At 41.5% G+C, this 15,569-nt stretch overlaps 1 protein-coding gene across 1 annotated transcript in view; it reads left to right on the top strand.

The window, feature by feature from the left end:
• Window positions 1-15,569, top strand: part of LOC311247027 (protein unc-13 homolog C-like) — a gene marked incomplete at both ends in the record, with an annotated part of 325,735 nt that overhangs the window by 83,999 nt on the left and 226,167 nt on the right. Inside the window, 2 exon segments of the mRNA XM_084337310.1 lie at window positions 11,276-11,432; window positions 13,177-13,245. Coding sequence (XP_084193436.1) covers window positions 11,276-11,432; window positions 13,177-13,245 — 226 coding nt within the window.

The following is a 15,569-nucleotide window of genomic DNA, read 5'->3' as shown; positions in this document are numbered from 1 at the left end:
GTTCCAGCCAACAAAAAAGTCCCTCATTGAGCATATATCTCTAATCAGAATACAGTACTAATCGACAACAGGAAAAAATACATGATTATAGTTAGAGTTGAGGTTAGGTTTAACATTCACTTAACAGTTATGGTTAAGACGTAAAGTTAGGGTTAAAGTTAAGGTTCAATCCCCAGCAGGGGAACTTAAAGGTTTGCTGAAAACATAAAAAGTTAAAACATTTTGAATATGTATGTACTTATTTGTAATACGTACACATGTAAAATACAATATGTAAATATATTACTTATGGATATAACATTATGTACCTTTTTTTCCTGTGGTCGATTAGTACTTTATTTACATATTTTAAGTGAGAACGGGCTGACCATAGAGGCCACTGTAGCTGTTATTTCACAGATGCCATAAAGTACAACCGAGCAGGCATAGAATAGAATAGAATAGAATAGAATAGAATAGAATAGAATAGAATAGAATAGAATAGAATAGAAATAATTGTATTATCCCGAGGGAAATTTGACACTGCAAATCGCTCAACATTTAAACATTTAAACATTTAGACAGAACAGGTCACGAATAAGAATAATAAAACAAATCAAATCAAATTGCCTAAGATAAGAGTAGAATAAAATAGAATAAAAATGGAATAAAATATACAGTAAATAAAACAGTAAAAATATACTGAGGTCTACAGTAGGTGTACAGTGCTGTTTCAAAACTAAGAGTCCAGTGAGGCACAGTGATGCATTGTATAGTCTGATGGCTGTTGGAATGAAGGACTTCCTATTGTATCACAAAACCTGTGCTTCTGAAATTACTCATTGCTAAATAATTTCATGCAATTCATATCACCTGGAAAAAGAACAAAAGGGAGAGATTTCTGCACAATTCCTCTTGAGGCGGAACAGTGAGCACTGCGCATGCTGTAAAAACGCTACATTAATTTCAAATTGTTTGGAAAATGTTCACAGGACATGAGCTATTCAATATATTCAGTTCAGTTCAGTAAATTTGACTAGTCCTCGCAGATAAAAAAAAAAAAAAAAAAAACACACACACACACATACTCTACATAAGACACAGGATTAAAAACACAGAGACATAAGATACAAGATTAATTAATGATGAATTAATGAACAGACCTAGTGTACAGTTGGGAAAAGGAGGGAAGACTGCTGTTGGAGAGGCCAGCAGCCTGAGGCACAGGAATCTGCTATCCAGAGGGCTGATTACGTTGCTTCAGCTGAATGGGTTAAGGTGGTTGAAACAAGAGACAACAGAATGGCTGGAGGAGCTGAATTGGCTACGTGCTTCAAATTGCCAGTCGTGTGATATCAAGTTGTGGCCAGTGTGAGACAGCCATTAGAGACAGCTAATAGGACGCCTGATAACAACACAGCAAGCAATTCTCAGTATCGAATTTCCCTTTAAGCGGAAGCTGCGTTCATCCATTTACGAGGTAAGGTTACCAGGCTGGAGGCACAAAGATGGCCCTTCTACAGTGAGGGGACCTAGCTGGACCAGCCAGTGGGAAGCTGTTGCGGTTTTGTGAAGAACATGAGATGGGTCACCCAGGAGACCAAGATGTTTCACTGGTCGGTGGAGATGGTTCTTGTAATTATGGAGGCAGGTGTTCACTGGTCGGTGGAGACGGTTATTGTTATTATGGAGGCAGGTGTTCACTGGTCGGTGGAGACGGTTATTGTTATTATGGAGGCAGGTGTTCACAGGTCGGTGGAGACGGTTATTGTTATTATGGAGGCAGGTGTTCACTGGTCGGTGGAGACGGTTCTTGTTATTATGGAGGCAGGTGTTCACTGGTCGGTGGAGACGGTTCTTGTTATTATGGAGGCAGGTGTTCACTGGTCGGTGGAGACGGTTATTGTTATTATGGAGGCAGGTGTTCACTGGTCGGTGGAGACGGTTATTGTTATTATGGAGGCAGGTGTTCACTGGTCGGTGGAGATGGTTCTTGTTATTATGGAGGCAGGTGTTCACTGGTCGGTGGAGACGGTTATTGTTATTATGGAGGCAGGTGTTCACTGGTCGGTGGAGACGGTTATTGTTATTATGGAGGCAGGTGTTCACTGGTCGGTGGAGACGGTTCTTGTTATTATGGAGGCAGGTGTTCACTGGTCGGTGGAGACGGTTATTGTTATTATGGAGGCAGGGGTTTACTGGTCGGTGGAGACGGTTCTTGTTATTATGGAGGCAGGTGTTCACTGGTCGGTGGAGACGGTTCTTGTTATTATGGAGGCAGGTGTTCACTGGTCGGTGGAGACGGTTATTGTTATTATGGAGGCAGGTGTTCACTGGTCGGTGGAGACGGTTCTTGTTATTATGGAGGCAGGTGTTCACTGGTCGGTGGAGACGGTTCTTGTTATTATGGAGGCAGGTGTTCACTGGTCGGTGGAGATGGTTCTTGTTATTATGGAGGCAGGTGTTCACTGGTCGGTGGAGACGGTTCTTGTTATTATGGAGGCAGGTGTTCACTGGTCGGTGGAGACGGTTCTTGTTATTATGGAGGCAGGTGTTCACTGGTCGGTGGAGACGGTTCTTGTTATTATGGAGGCAGGTGTTCACTGGTCGGTGGAGACGGTTCTTGTTATCATGGAGGCAGGTGTTCACTGGTCGGTGGAGACGGTTCTTGTTATTATGGAGGCAGGTGTTCACTGGTCGGTGGAGACGGTTCTTGTTATTATGGAGGCAGGTGTTCACTGGTCGGTGGAGACGGTTCTTCCTCTTGATCCTAATGGAGTTGAAACAGCAGATAAATAAACATCATACACTTGCACTGAACAGTATTTCAGGATTATATCATTCCTTAGATACAAACTATTTTGGTGTTGCTATGTCACAGACTGCTGTTGCTACGTGACGGGCTGCTGTTGCTATGTGACAGACACCAGTGTATGGTGGAACGTGAGGGATCGTTCCCACCTGCTGGGTTATCTGAGCGCAGACAGGCGGAGCGCTAAGTAGCTGTATTACAGCCAGCTCAGGTGGAAGTTTAATGCTTCAGGCTCGCACCTCCTTTTAAGCGTTGGCGTTTTTTCATTGCAACGCTTATTATGCTTCAGCAGGAATTTATGAAAGGGGCCCTGCCTTCCCAGGCCGCTCCATCATGAAGCCGAGACTCCCAGTCACTCCAGACATGATGGCAGTATAAATCACATGGGAGCTACAAAGACCATCTGCCCCCCCCCCCCTCCTGCTCTTGTACAGCCCCCACACCCCCTCTCTCTCTCAGTCCTTTCTATCTCTCTCTCATGCTCACTCTCTCTCTCCCCTGCTAACTATCTCTCACATCCGTCATCTCTCCTGTGAGTGCAAATTAATGCATGTGGGTTTGCATGTTTATATGAGTGTGTGTATGTGTGTGTGTGTGTGTGTGTGTGTGTGTGTGTGTGTGTGTGTGTGTGTGTGTGTGTGTGTGTGTGTGTGTGTGTGTGTGTGTGTGTGTGTGTGTGTGTGTGTGTGTGTGTGTGTGTGTGTGTGTGTGTGTGTGTGTGTGTGTGTGTGTGTGTGTGCGCGCGCGCATGCATGCATGCATGCATTAGAAACACAGGGAGGCTACGACCAGGGGAGGTGACGTTTCGATCCCTTTTCAAAAAACGAGCTGGAGAGGTATACGGTATCCTCTTCTAAAAGCACCATGGGAATTCAGTGGAAGCCATGATTGCTCTCCTTGCTCACCTCCCCCAAGTGCTCTTGGGTAATTTGGAGGCTGAAAGCAGAGTAATTAATTAGGCCTCCTGATGAGAGAGTGTGTTTGTGTGTGTGTGTGTGTGTGTGTGTGTGTGTGTGTGTGTGTGTGTGTGTGTGTGTGTGTGTGTGTGTGTGTGTGTGTGTTTGTGTTTGTGTGCGCTCAGGAGGGGCAGGTCTGTAATCTGTAATAAATCATTCCTATAAAACACACATCCTGTTTTTACAACATGGCACCCGTAAAGCTCTGTCTCCAGTGGGTTGGTGCTCTCCACAGTTCACCACAGCGACCTCAGTGCGCCCAGCCTCCACCTTCGGTGTCTGCTGTTCGGTTCAGTAGCATTACTTTACCGTCTCGCATGGAGGAACTCGGCTTGCGAGGGAGAGGATTTCAGAAGCCATTCTGGCAGGGCGGCTGGGTGGCGCAGCAGACATTGCGTCATACTAACTCAATTGGCAGAGTTAGAGGGTGGATGTCGATGGGTGGTAATCTGGACATTGTCGACAGTGACTCCTACAGGTCGGTTGGGGACGCCTGCACAGCAGAGACAGGAAATGGCGGGGTTGTGTGAGCCTCCCACACGTTACACCTTGCCAATGAGAGTCCGCGCTGGCAGGTGAAAAGATGTGACAGGCTGCCTCCTTGTGTACCGGAGGGGACACGTGATGCAAGGCTTCTATCCTCCGTACAACCGGCTTGTGGGGGGCATATGCGAGCAACGTTCAAGACAGGGGAGGGAAGAATCGGCACAATAGAATTGGGATGGGAGAACATTTGAAAAAGAGGAGAAAAAGTAGATAAAAAAAAAGCCATTCTGGTGTAGATTGAACTGGTTTTACACAGAATATCATGCCTGCAAGTCGCCACTAGGGGCAGAGTGGCTAACTGTGAGTGATGTATGAATGAGTGAGTGAGTGTGTTAGTGACATTGCTGGTGTATAGGGGTGTAACGGTACGTGTATTCGTCCCGCAAATTTACGGTACATGGCTCACAGTGCGGTACGTGCAGCCATGCGAAGAATACGTCTCGTACAGACTGGGTGAACATTTTACAAATCTATGCTCAATATCTTTACTTTACACTGGCTTACTAACAGTCTTAACACAGATTCATTTAACGTTGCATATCAAGCTTGGATTGCCACATTTAGATAATGAATAAAACGCTGAAGCTTGTAAAGGCATGAACAAGCCGACAGAACAAATGAACGCGCACTCTGCACTGGCTGTTTCTCTCCTCCCCTCCTCTCCTCCCCTTATCTACAGGTGTCACTGAAACAAAACCAACCATGAATGATACAGTATGTTTGTAACACAGCATATACAATAGGCTGAACATGTTCATTGTTTTCTTGTTTGCGTAATAATATTAACCAATGGAAAGACACACACGCGCACACGCACACACACACACATCAACTTTCTGCTCCGCTACTTTCCAGCTGATCCGAGAAAAAAAAACAAAAAAAAAACACGCAAACGTACTTTTGCTGATCTGGACTGCTCCTCTCCAGTCGAGCTGCTACGGTTTTTAAATCCAAACATTGATAAATCCTCTCATTGTTGTGTAACATGCATCTCTTCTCTAGTCTTTCTCTGCGTCACATGAAGTCAAATCTACTCTTAGTGAAAGTGAAACTATACAATGGTGGGGGCAGTAGGCAATTAATTTACTCAAGTGGATTCCTGAACACAGAATGACACCGTTATCACTGACTGACTACCGCAGCAAGCCTAGGTGGAACTAAGTATAACTTAATAAAAAATTATTATATATAATAATTATTATTATAATAATTATTATAAATATATAATAATCATAAATATTGTACCGAAATCGTACCGAACCGTGACCCCAAAACCGAGGTACGTACCGAACCGTGGCTTCCGTGTACCGTTACACCCCTACTGGTGTATGATGTGTTTTCTTTTTTTTTTACAAAAAATTTAACAATAAATACAAAAACATTGTAGCCATAAATACCACGAATACCATAAATAAATACATTACCGTGAATACCATAAGCATACACTAAAGACGTCTTCCAAGCAGGGTACCCAGCAGGGTACAGGGAATCCAGTTGATTCATTGTCCAGAACAATGCTATATTTAGAGAAACTAAACTATTCTAGGGTGTTTAAGCTGCAGGCACTGTTATTGTAATATGTTCTCTGTGCCCAGATGTTTGGTTATAGAGCCAGAGGCTGATAAGGATGTCTTGACCTATATGATTGTCTGCTACAGGGGATTAGACAGACGTGCATGCACACACATACACACACACTTGAACAGGCAAGGGACATAAACAAATTATAAATGGAGTCCGATATTAAATAGACCTGTCATTTACTGTACATACTGTATGTGCTCAATGTGCCAGATAGCACAATAACACAGCTTCAAGGACGCGATATGTATAGTATGCCCACTAGGGGTGTAACGTACACAAAAACTACGGTACAGTATGTACCTCGGTTTTGAAGTCAAGGTTCGGTACAGGTTTTCGGTACAGTGGTTCCACTCAGGGGTGATGTAGTGTGTAGTAACTAATTGTACTTGTAGGGCTGTCAACGAATATTCTATATTGAAATTAATAATCGACTAAAAATTATATTAGATTGTGAAAAAAACAGACCCCGGTGGGCGGTCGTTAGTGGTTAACATACCGTTGTATTCGTTCGGTACACTACACAGCCATTCGGTGCGGTACGGTACACACTGAAATGGTTCGGTTCGGTACGGATACATGTATCTTTACACCCCTAATGCCCACAGATCCTCTTTAGAGCGCTCTCTGAGCTGTAACGCCATGTGCTTTCCAATGGGGGTCAGGTTGGCAGGCAAACAGGCACCTCTAGGAAACACTGACAAGTCTCTTTTTTTGATAGATCTTTTTATTCCAATAATATCAGGAACATTTTCAGTAAAGTGCCAACATGTATGGGGTAAAAAAAAATAAAGTGTTCAGTGCTCTTCAGACAGACAAGAGATCACTATACTCTCTAACCAAAGGCTCTCTTAATTACTGCTGGGTACGTACTGCTGGTCGCAGATGGCATGCACTGGGTGTGTGTGTGTGTGTGTGTGTGTGTGTGTGTGTGTGTGTGTGTGTGTGTGTGTGTGTGTGTGTGTGTGTGTGTGTGTGTGTGTGTGTGTGTGTGTGTGTGTGTGTGTGTGTGTGTGTGTGTGTGTGTGTGTGTGTGTGTGTGTGTGTGTGTGTGTGTGTGTGTGTGTGTGTGTGTGTGTGTGTGTGTGTGTGTGTGTGTGTGTGTGTGTGTGTGTGTGTGTGTGTGTGTGTGTGTGTGTGTGTGTGTGTGTGTGTGTGTGTGTGTGTGTGTGTGTGTGTGTGTGTGTGTGTGTGTGTGTGTGTGTGTGTGTGTGTGCGTATCTAGGTGTTTGGGTCTGTGCGTATCTAGGTGTTTGGGTCTGTGCGTGTGTGTGTGTGTGTGTGTGTGTGTGTGTGTCGTGTGTGTGTGTGTGTGTGTGTGTGTGTGTGTGTGTGTGTGTGTGTGTGTGTTTACTCGCATGTGATTGTGTGAGTGTGGCTTCCCAGCAAATGATATGTGTGTGAGCCCATGTGCCCCTGTCAGTGTGTGTAGTTGATAGCAGACACACCAGTATTTTACCTGTCTTGAGCAAAATCATGGAAAAGTTGGTGCATTCACAAATTCAAGAGTATTTTGTTTCAAACAAGCTTGCAACAGATTCTCAACATGCCTATAGAGCTGGTCACTCTACTTCTACTGCCTTGATACAGATGACTGATGACTGGCTTAAAGCTATAGATAACTCTATGTTGGTGGGAGCTGTGCTGTTAGATTTTAGTGCTGCATTTGATGTGCTGGACCATTCTCTACTGGTTGATAAACTTAAATGTTATGGTTTTAACTCTTCTGCTTTAAAGTGGATACTAAGTTATTTGTCCTCTAGATCACAGACGGTGTATCTAAATGGCAGCCTGTCCAGTAGCAGAGGTCTAGAGTGTGGCATGCCGCAAGGAAGTTGCCTAGGACCTTTGCTCTTCTCTGTATTTACGAATAACCTATCTTGGGCTACCAAATGTGCTACAACAGTTCTTTATGCAGATGATTCAACATTGTATTACGCGGCACCATCATGCAATGTACTTAATGAAGTTTTGAGTAGAGAACTTAAAGTTGTGCATGACTGGGTAGTATGTAATAGACTTGTCCTTAATATCTCCAAGACTAAATGTATTGTGCTGGGAACAAGGCACAGGTTATCTACAAATCCAAAGCTTAATTTAAACTTGTGTAATTCAGCAGTTCAACAAGTTGAAAGTACGAAACTCCTTGGAGTGATGCTGGATTGCACTCTGTCTTGGTCTCAGCATATTAATTATATTGTTTTAAAAATGGGAAGAGCAATTGGTATTTCCAGGAAATGTGCTTCTTTTGTTGCCCGTCCCCTTTTATGTCAGATAGTGCAAAGTTTAGTTTTATGTCTTCTTGACTATTGCTCTGCGATGTGGTCATCTGCTGCCAGTGGTGACCTCAGGAAGCTCCAGGTGGTCCAGAACAGGGCAGCACGGTTGGTACTGGGCTGCTCACTAAGGTCTAATGTGAGCCGTATGCATACCCGCCTCTCTTGGCTTAACGTTGAAAATAGATTGTCTTTTAATATACTTGTGCTGTTCAAGTTGGTCATGAGCAGTAAGACTCCTGTTTTTATACATAATCAGATTGTTTTTAGTAATACTGTGCACGAGCATTACACTAGAGGTTCCAGTAGTGGGCAGCTTGAATTGCCAGGTCCTAGAACCAGCGCTCTGGGGAGATCTTTTATTTTTAGAGCATTAACTCTGTGGAATGGCCTGCCTCGGAACCTCTGCTGCATTTACAGTAGATTCACTTTTAAAAAGAATCTTAAATTGTTTTTAAATTGTTTTTAACACTGTAAAGTAATTTTTTGTTTTTGTTTTACACTAATGTAATTTTAGCTATATTAATTGTTACAGTAGGTTCATTATGCATTGTGTGTACTGACTTTTAATAATTTTGTTTTTTGCAATAGTGATTGTTTTTGTGTGTTTTTTGTGTGTGGACCCCAGGAAGCCTAGCTGGTTGCTATCGCACCAGCTAATGGGGATCCCTAATAAAATCAAATCAAATCAAAACCACGGATGGATGAAAACTCTCCCAACTCTCCAGAGGGACCAAAACAAACCAGAAACCAGAGTCTTATTTCCTGTGTTGTTTTGGTATCCTCATACAGTGCAGTGCAGTGAACACAGAACATTAACCCTTTCACTACCACACTACAGAAGGTTAACCCTTTACTATCACACTACAGACCGTCTGGAAATTAGCAAACTAGTGTTGACGACCCGTGAGGCTAGAAGAAGTCGGAATGTAAAATGTGGATCTGCTGTTGTGGATGTTTAGCTAAACAACCCCATTGCCATGGTAACACCTTGTCTTTCTGAGCGTTGTGAAACACATTTCGGTCAATTCAACACTGTTTCCATCAGACACACGAAGGACATCCATTTTTAAGGTTTAAAAGCCGAAGGAATATTCAAGAAAGCGGTTTGAATGGCCATTCTATTGATGACATTCTGATGGTAGAGAGTGTGTATGTGAGTTCAGGCGTGAGGCTCTACCCATCATTACCATATGGCATTTAGTAGAGAGGCTTTTATCCACAGCAGCTTAACCCTCGCTTCCCCACGACAACGTTAGATCCCTGCAGGGCATAATTTCTTTACCTCATATCCCACTCTTCACGGAGATGTCTGCTTCATCGTTAATCTCGCACACTCCATCACTTGTGACCAAGGCCTTATATTCTAAATATTATAGAACACAAGGCTCTGATTTGTGGCATGTCTTGATACAGATGTTGCCCTCTTAGAAATCGGTCACTCTAATTTACCGTTGCTTCGCCGGCTAAAATAATTGCTTGGGAAAATGTAGTTCTCATTCCAGCAGTCAGAGGGTTCACAGGATGGTCTGGCAACCATACACAGGTTTTGCATTCCAATATGAATATTCTGTTCTACCAACCTGGAGGGCCAACCTACAATAGCGAATGTCCCTTACTGACTGACTGACTGACTCCCCATTGTTGAAACATGCAGGCGCGAGTGTCGTTGCCTGCTGAGCTGCAGGAGGCAACAGACCACAACAGAGCCATTCATGAAAAACGATTTGCTCGCTTTTATTCTCTGCTGCATATTAAGTACTACAGCTCCTTATCAACACAGGTGCATTGATTATTTCTAGCATGTAATTGTGCTCCTGCTCTTCTAAATAGAAGTCCCACGCACTTCTAGTATCTAGTATCAACTTGCCTTTAATCAGTATATTTTGAGTTTGTTTAAGCAATAGCTCGCGACAGGCCATGGTATATGGTTATTATATCACAGCTAAGGAGTGTAGTTATAGGCTATGGCAATACGAAAGTAAGACACACTTTAATTCAAATGTTTATGTTTGTATTAGTAAATAATAATGAGCAAAATAAATTAGGCCCTCCTGGCTGCCTGCACTGCAATGCGGTTGCTATGCAACAACTAGCTGGCATTCTTTTTTTCATAGTCGGGCAGATATACCAACTATTAACCAAGGTTTTAACGTATGACCTAGGACCATTATTATACAGTTTAAATATTTCTTCAGGCCAGAATGTACACATTTAGATTCCAAATGTGGTCAGTTCGTCCAAATAACGCTTGTTTGGACATTTGCTCCAACGTTTTTGGAGATTGAGTGGCTGCGACAGGACTGGGGTTGATGCAAGCCCAGTTTAACTGGGAATCCCCGTTCAACGTGGGGTTAACTATTGTAACTGATCATCCTGCTGCCGCTCATCTGTAATGTATCAGTCTCCCCAGTTACTGTAGCAGCTAGATTAATACATTTTGTGCAAGTGGCAATAATCAAATAATCTGGATAAAATCATTGCTTTATCCGTCTGATTCAGATGATGCTAACAGACATTTTGAGCCTCTCTTGGTTCATATACAGTATGGGCATATCTGCGTGCCGTGATGCGAGGGCACCAAGATAATTCCTCCTTTTAACTGGGCATGCATCAGCCCTAGTCTCCTCCGTAGACTAGACTGCCTCATTTAACAAGGCTAACGTTTTTTCTCCTCAGACGCGGAGTGATACTGACTTGTGAAAAGGAATTAGAATCATAGCCATGGATATACGCTCATTATACCATAGCTATGAACCAAATCCGATGATTTGAGCTACCCGTGTTACAATACATGAATAATCATGTATTATAGTCGTATTGACGAGCAACTGCACTCCACATTGGTGCGTCAAAGGCAAACGTGATCACATACGTACATGTTCAAGACTCTGCGCCATCCCTGCTGGTAAATTCATAACCTGACACATCTACAGTTACTAGACAGATTGCATCTACAGTACGTTGCACAGCGTCTTCAATCATTGGACCTACAGATTTCCCTATGGATTCATCCTCGAGGACCCTGACTGACTTCTGTTCTACTTTCCATGCTGCAGTGTGCCCCAGTGGTTACATGTGTTAGAGCGTATTGTGATGCTATAGTTGTCTCTGCTCCCCTACAGGCATTTCTCCTGTCTGTCCACCAAGTACATGTGTCCTGGCGTGCCGGCCGTGATGAGCAACCTGCTGGCGAATATCAATGCCTACTTCGCCCATACCACCACCACCACCACCACCACCGCCTCTGCCTCTGACCGATTCGCTGCTTCCAACTTTGGGGTGAGTCTTAAAATGTGTCTCTTTCTGAAATATCTGAAATAATATTTGAAAAAATTACTATTTTTCCTATTATGTACCCTATTACTATGCTACTATTGCATTTATACAATTTTGTATTTATTATTACTACTAGCTAAATTACTAAATTGTAAATTGTCTCTGAACAACATATATGAAACTATATGTTTCAACATAATACGTGTTAAACAAAATGCAGCTTCTATTAACAACGTGTTGAAAAGTAACCAGAGGTGGCTACTGTCTCCGACTGCACACACAGATGATCTCAGGGAGTAAAGAGACCTCTACTCTAGTGGCGGTTGGCCTAGAGCCATCTGTCTGGTATGAGTTATGAAATCAGCAAGGCCCCCCAAAAAAGTAGCCCAAGGCTTCCTGACAGAAGGTTTAATAAGCTAATGCTGCCAGCTATGAAAACAGTCCCAGCCCCTGAGCAACGTTTTGGCGGATATCGCTTAGCAATTAAATGTTGTTCCAAAAAGAAAGGAAGAAAAGAAGAATAATCACCAGTGAGCGGAATAAAAGTTACAGAACACTGGATGTTTTACTTTGTAGAAACTCTCTATTCAATAATGATTACCATACAGTACGTTCCTGACATGAAGCGCTGTATTCCATACTGATTACCATACGTTCCAACAGACATGAGACTCTGTATTAAATACTGATTATCATACGTTCCAACAGACATGAGACTCTGTATTCAATACTGATTATCATACGTTCCAACAGACATGAAACTCTGTATTCAATACTGATTACCATACGTTCCAACAGACATGAGACTCTGTATTCAATACTGATTACCATACGTTCCAACAGACATGAGACTCTGTATTCAATACTGATTATCATACATTCCAACAGACATGAGACTCTGTATTCAATACTGATTATCATACGTTCCAACAGACATGAGACTCTGTATTCAATACTGATTACCATACGTTCCAACAGACATGAGACTCTGTATTCAATACTGATTATCATACGTTCCAACAGACATGAAACTCTGTATTCAATACTGATTACCATACGTTCCAACAGACATGAAACTCTGTATTCAATACTGATTACCATACGTTCCAACAGACATGAAACTCTGTATTCAATACTGATTATCATACGTTCCAACAGACATGAGACTCTGTATTAAATACTGATTATCATACGTTCCAACAGACATGAAACTCTGTATTCCATACTGATTACCATACGTTCCAACAGACATGAGACACTGTATTCAATACTGATTATCATACGTTCCAACAGACATGAGACTCTGTATTCAATACTAATTACCATACGTTCCAACAGACATGAAACTCTGTATTCAATACTGATTACCATACGTTCCAACAGACATGAGACTCTGTATTAAATACTGATTATCATACGTTCCAACAGACATGAGACACTGTATTCAATACTGATTATCATACGTTCCAACAGACATGAAACTCTGTATTCAATACTAATTACCATACGTTCCAACAGACATGAAACTCTGTATTCAATACTGATTACCATACGTTCCAACAGACATGCAACTCTGTATTCAATACTGATTACCATACATTCCAAAAGACATGAGACTCTGTATTCAATACTAATTACCATACGTTCCAACAGACATGAAAGTCTGTATTCAATACTGATTATCATACGTTCCAACAGACATGAAACTCTGTATTCAATACTACTGATTACCACATGTTCCCAACAGAGAGAGAAGTTTGTCAAACTCCTGGACCAGCTGCACAACTCGCTGAGGATTGACCTTTCCAAGTACCGGGTATGTACACACTCTGTGTGTGTGTGTGTTCAAGTTCAAGTTTCAAGTTTCTTTAATAGTTGTCATACAGAAGTACAGAATACTTTTGTACAAAATGCTTCTTACTGTTGCGCTCCAGAGACTGTGCATGACAAGATAAGTATGAAATAAAAACATAGTAAAAATTAGAAGAAAAAAAAGAGGTCACAGTGTTCAGTTTAGACATATGTACAATGTTCGTAGACGTAGTTACCATACAATATACAATACTGTGCAGTGTACTAGTATACAATACTATATAGTGCAAGGCATAAATGGACAAGGTGTGTGTGTGTGTGTGTGTGTGTGTGTGTGTGTGTGTGTGTGTGTGTGTGTGTGTGTGTGTGTGTGTGTGTGTGTGTGTGTGTGTGTGTGTGTGTGTGTGTGTGTGTGTGTGTGTGTGTGTGTGTGTGTGTGTGTGTGTGTGTGTGTGTGTGTGTGTGTGTGTGTGTGTGTGTGTGTGTGTGTGTGTGTGTGTGTGTGTGTGTGTGTGTGTGTGTGTGTGTGTGTGTGTGTGTGTGTGTGTGTGTGTGTGTGTGTGTGTGTGTGTGTGTGTGTGTGTGTGTGTGTGTGTGTGTGTGTGTGTGTGTGTGTGTGTGTGTGTGTGTGCACGCGGTGTGTGTGTGTGTGCGTGCGTGCGTGCGTGCGTGCGTGCGTGCGTGCGTGCGTGGATGGTTGGAACAGTGCAGACCGTTTGATGTCCCTATCACTTTTCTGATCACCTAAAACTGCACATGCGTTTAAATGAAATGTAATTTCCATCGGCTACAAAGGGTGAACTTCCTCATGTTCCCACTGGATTTGCCTCTTTTAAATGCATTGATGCGATTGCTGAAGTGCATGTTGGATAAATCAGAAACAGTGCAGTGCACAGAGAGCTTGAGGCTAGGTACCGGTATCATATCAAAAAGGCGATTGTTGAAGCCTAGTCCACCCGTACACTGGTATTTTTGAAAACAGGGTTTATCCTCCTTTGTGATATGAAGGCCACTGCTGTCCTGGGCTGGCTAACTCACTTACAGACAAGGGATTGTAATTATCTTGCTAAGGTTAGCACTGTACAAACAAAAATAGGCATAATAATGTTAATAATAATAATAATAATAATAATAATAATAATAATAATAATAATAATAATAATAATAATAATAATAATAATAATAATAATAATAATAATAATAATAATAATAATAATAATAATAAATAATAATAATAATAATAATAATAATAATAATAATAATAATAATAATAATAATAATAATAATAATAATAATAATAATAATAATAATAATAATAATAATAATAAACTTTATTTGTATAGCACCTTTCATACAAGAATCGCAGCCCAAAGTGATTCATAGCAGTGATATAGACACAAAATAGACATAGGCATAAAATTAGCATAAAATTGGCATACTTATAGACAGGCATAAAATTTGCAGGGCATTGATATTAAAACCTCAGAAAATTAACTATAAAAGAATATTTGGAGTATTCTGACAAAATAATATTTTTTTATACTAGCTAGTATACTTTAGTAACATTAACAATGTTAGGGGCAAATTCACAAAGAATGGATTGCGTGGAGCTAATAGCACCCACTATTAGCGTGCACTATCTGCTTTGCGAGCTATTCACTAAAGATATTGCGTGGATGATATACTAGCACAAACACGCCCATAGGTGTGCAATTTTCTCCTGATATCTGTCAGCGCAGTTGGCTCGCGGAGCAGTTTGCACCTGGCAGCGTTGTTGGCAGATATCAGGAAGGGGTAAAATAAACCCGAAATGAGGGAGAGGGAAGCTCTTAGACATAACAGTATTTTTCACCATTTCTATTTCGTTTATTTCGTATTGTATTTAGTTTATTTCGTAATGTATAATTAATTGCTTAATTTGTATTTTCATGACACATTGCATCCTTTGTTTTTGTCACTATCTTTCGTCATTGCATTTGTTTGTCATGTCATCCCCAAATAAATTATTTTGAGCAGACCTGTCCATGGTGCTGAATCTTTACACCGAAGTTAGGCACTGTGCCAGTGAAAATATTTTCTCATTTAGGAATATTTTTGGAGTGAGAAATGAAGTTGTATTTAATGTTTAGTTAAGAGAATATCATATACTCCAGAATAAACTGTTCATACTCCTCATGGACCTGACGAAACGTTATAAATAAAAAAAGATGCAGATGCAGATGCAGAACAATGTTGTGCAGGATGTAGCACACTACAATGATCTTTGGGGGGACTATATAGCATTGCCCCACCATGAATCAGTTTGTTATACTATTTCTAAAAACATGT

This window comes from Notolepis coatsorum (assembly GCF_963971535.1).
Source record: "Notolepis coatsorum genome assembly, chromosome: 20".
Classification (NCBI taxonomy): domain Eukaryota; kingdom Metazoa; phylum Chordata; class Actinopteri; order Aulopiformes; family Paralepididae; genus Notolepis; species Notolepis coatsorum.
Note: the sequence above shows the minus strand (reverse complement) of the source record. Positions and strands in the feature narration are given on the sequence as shown.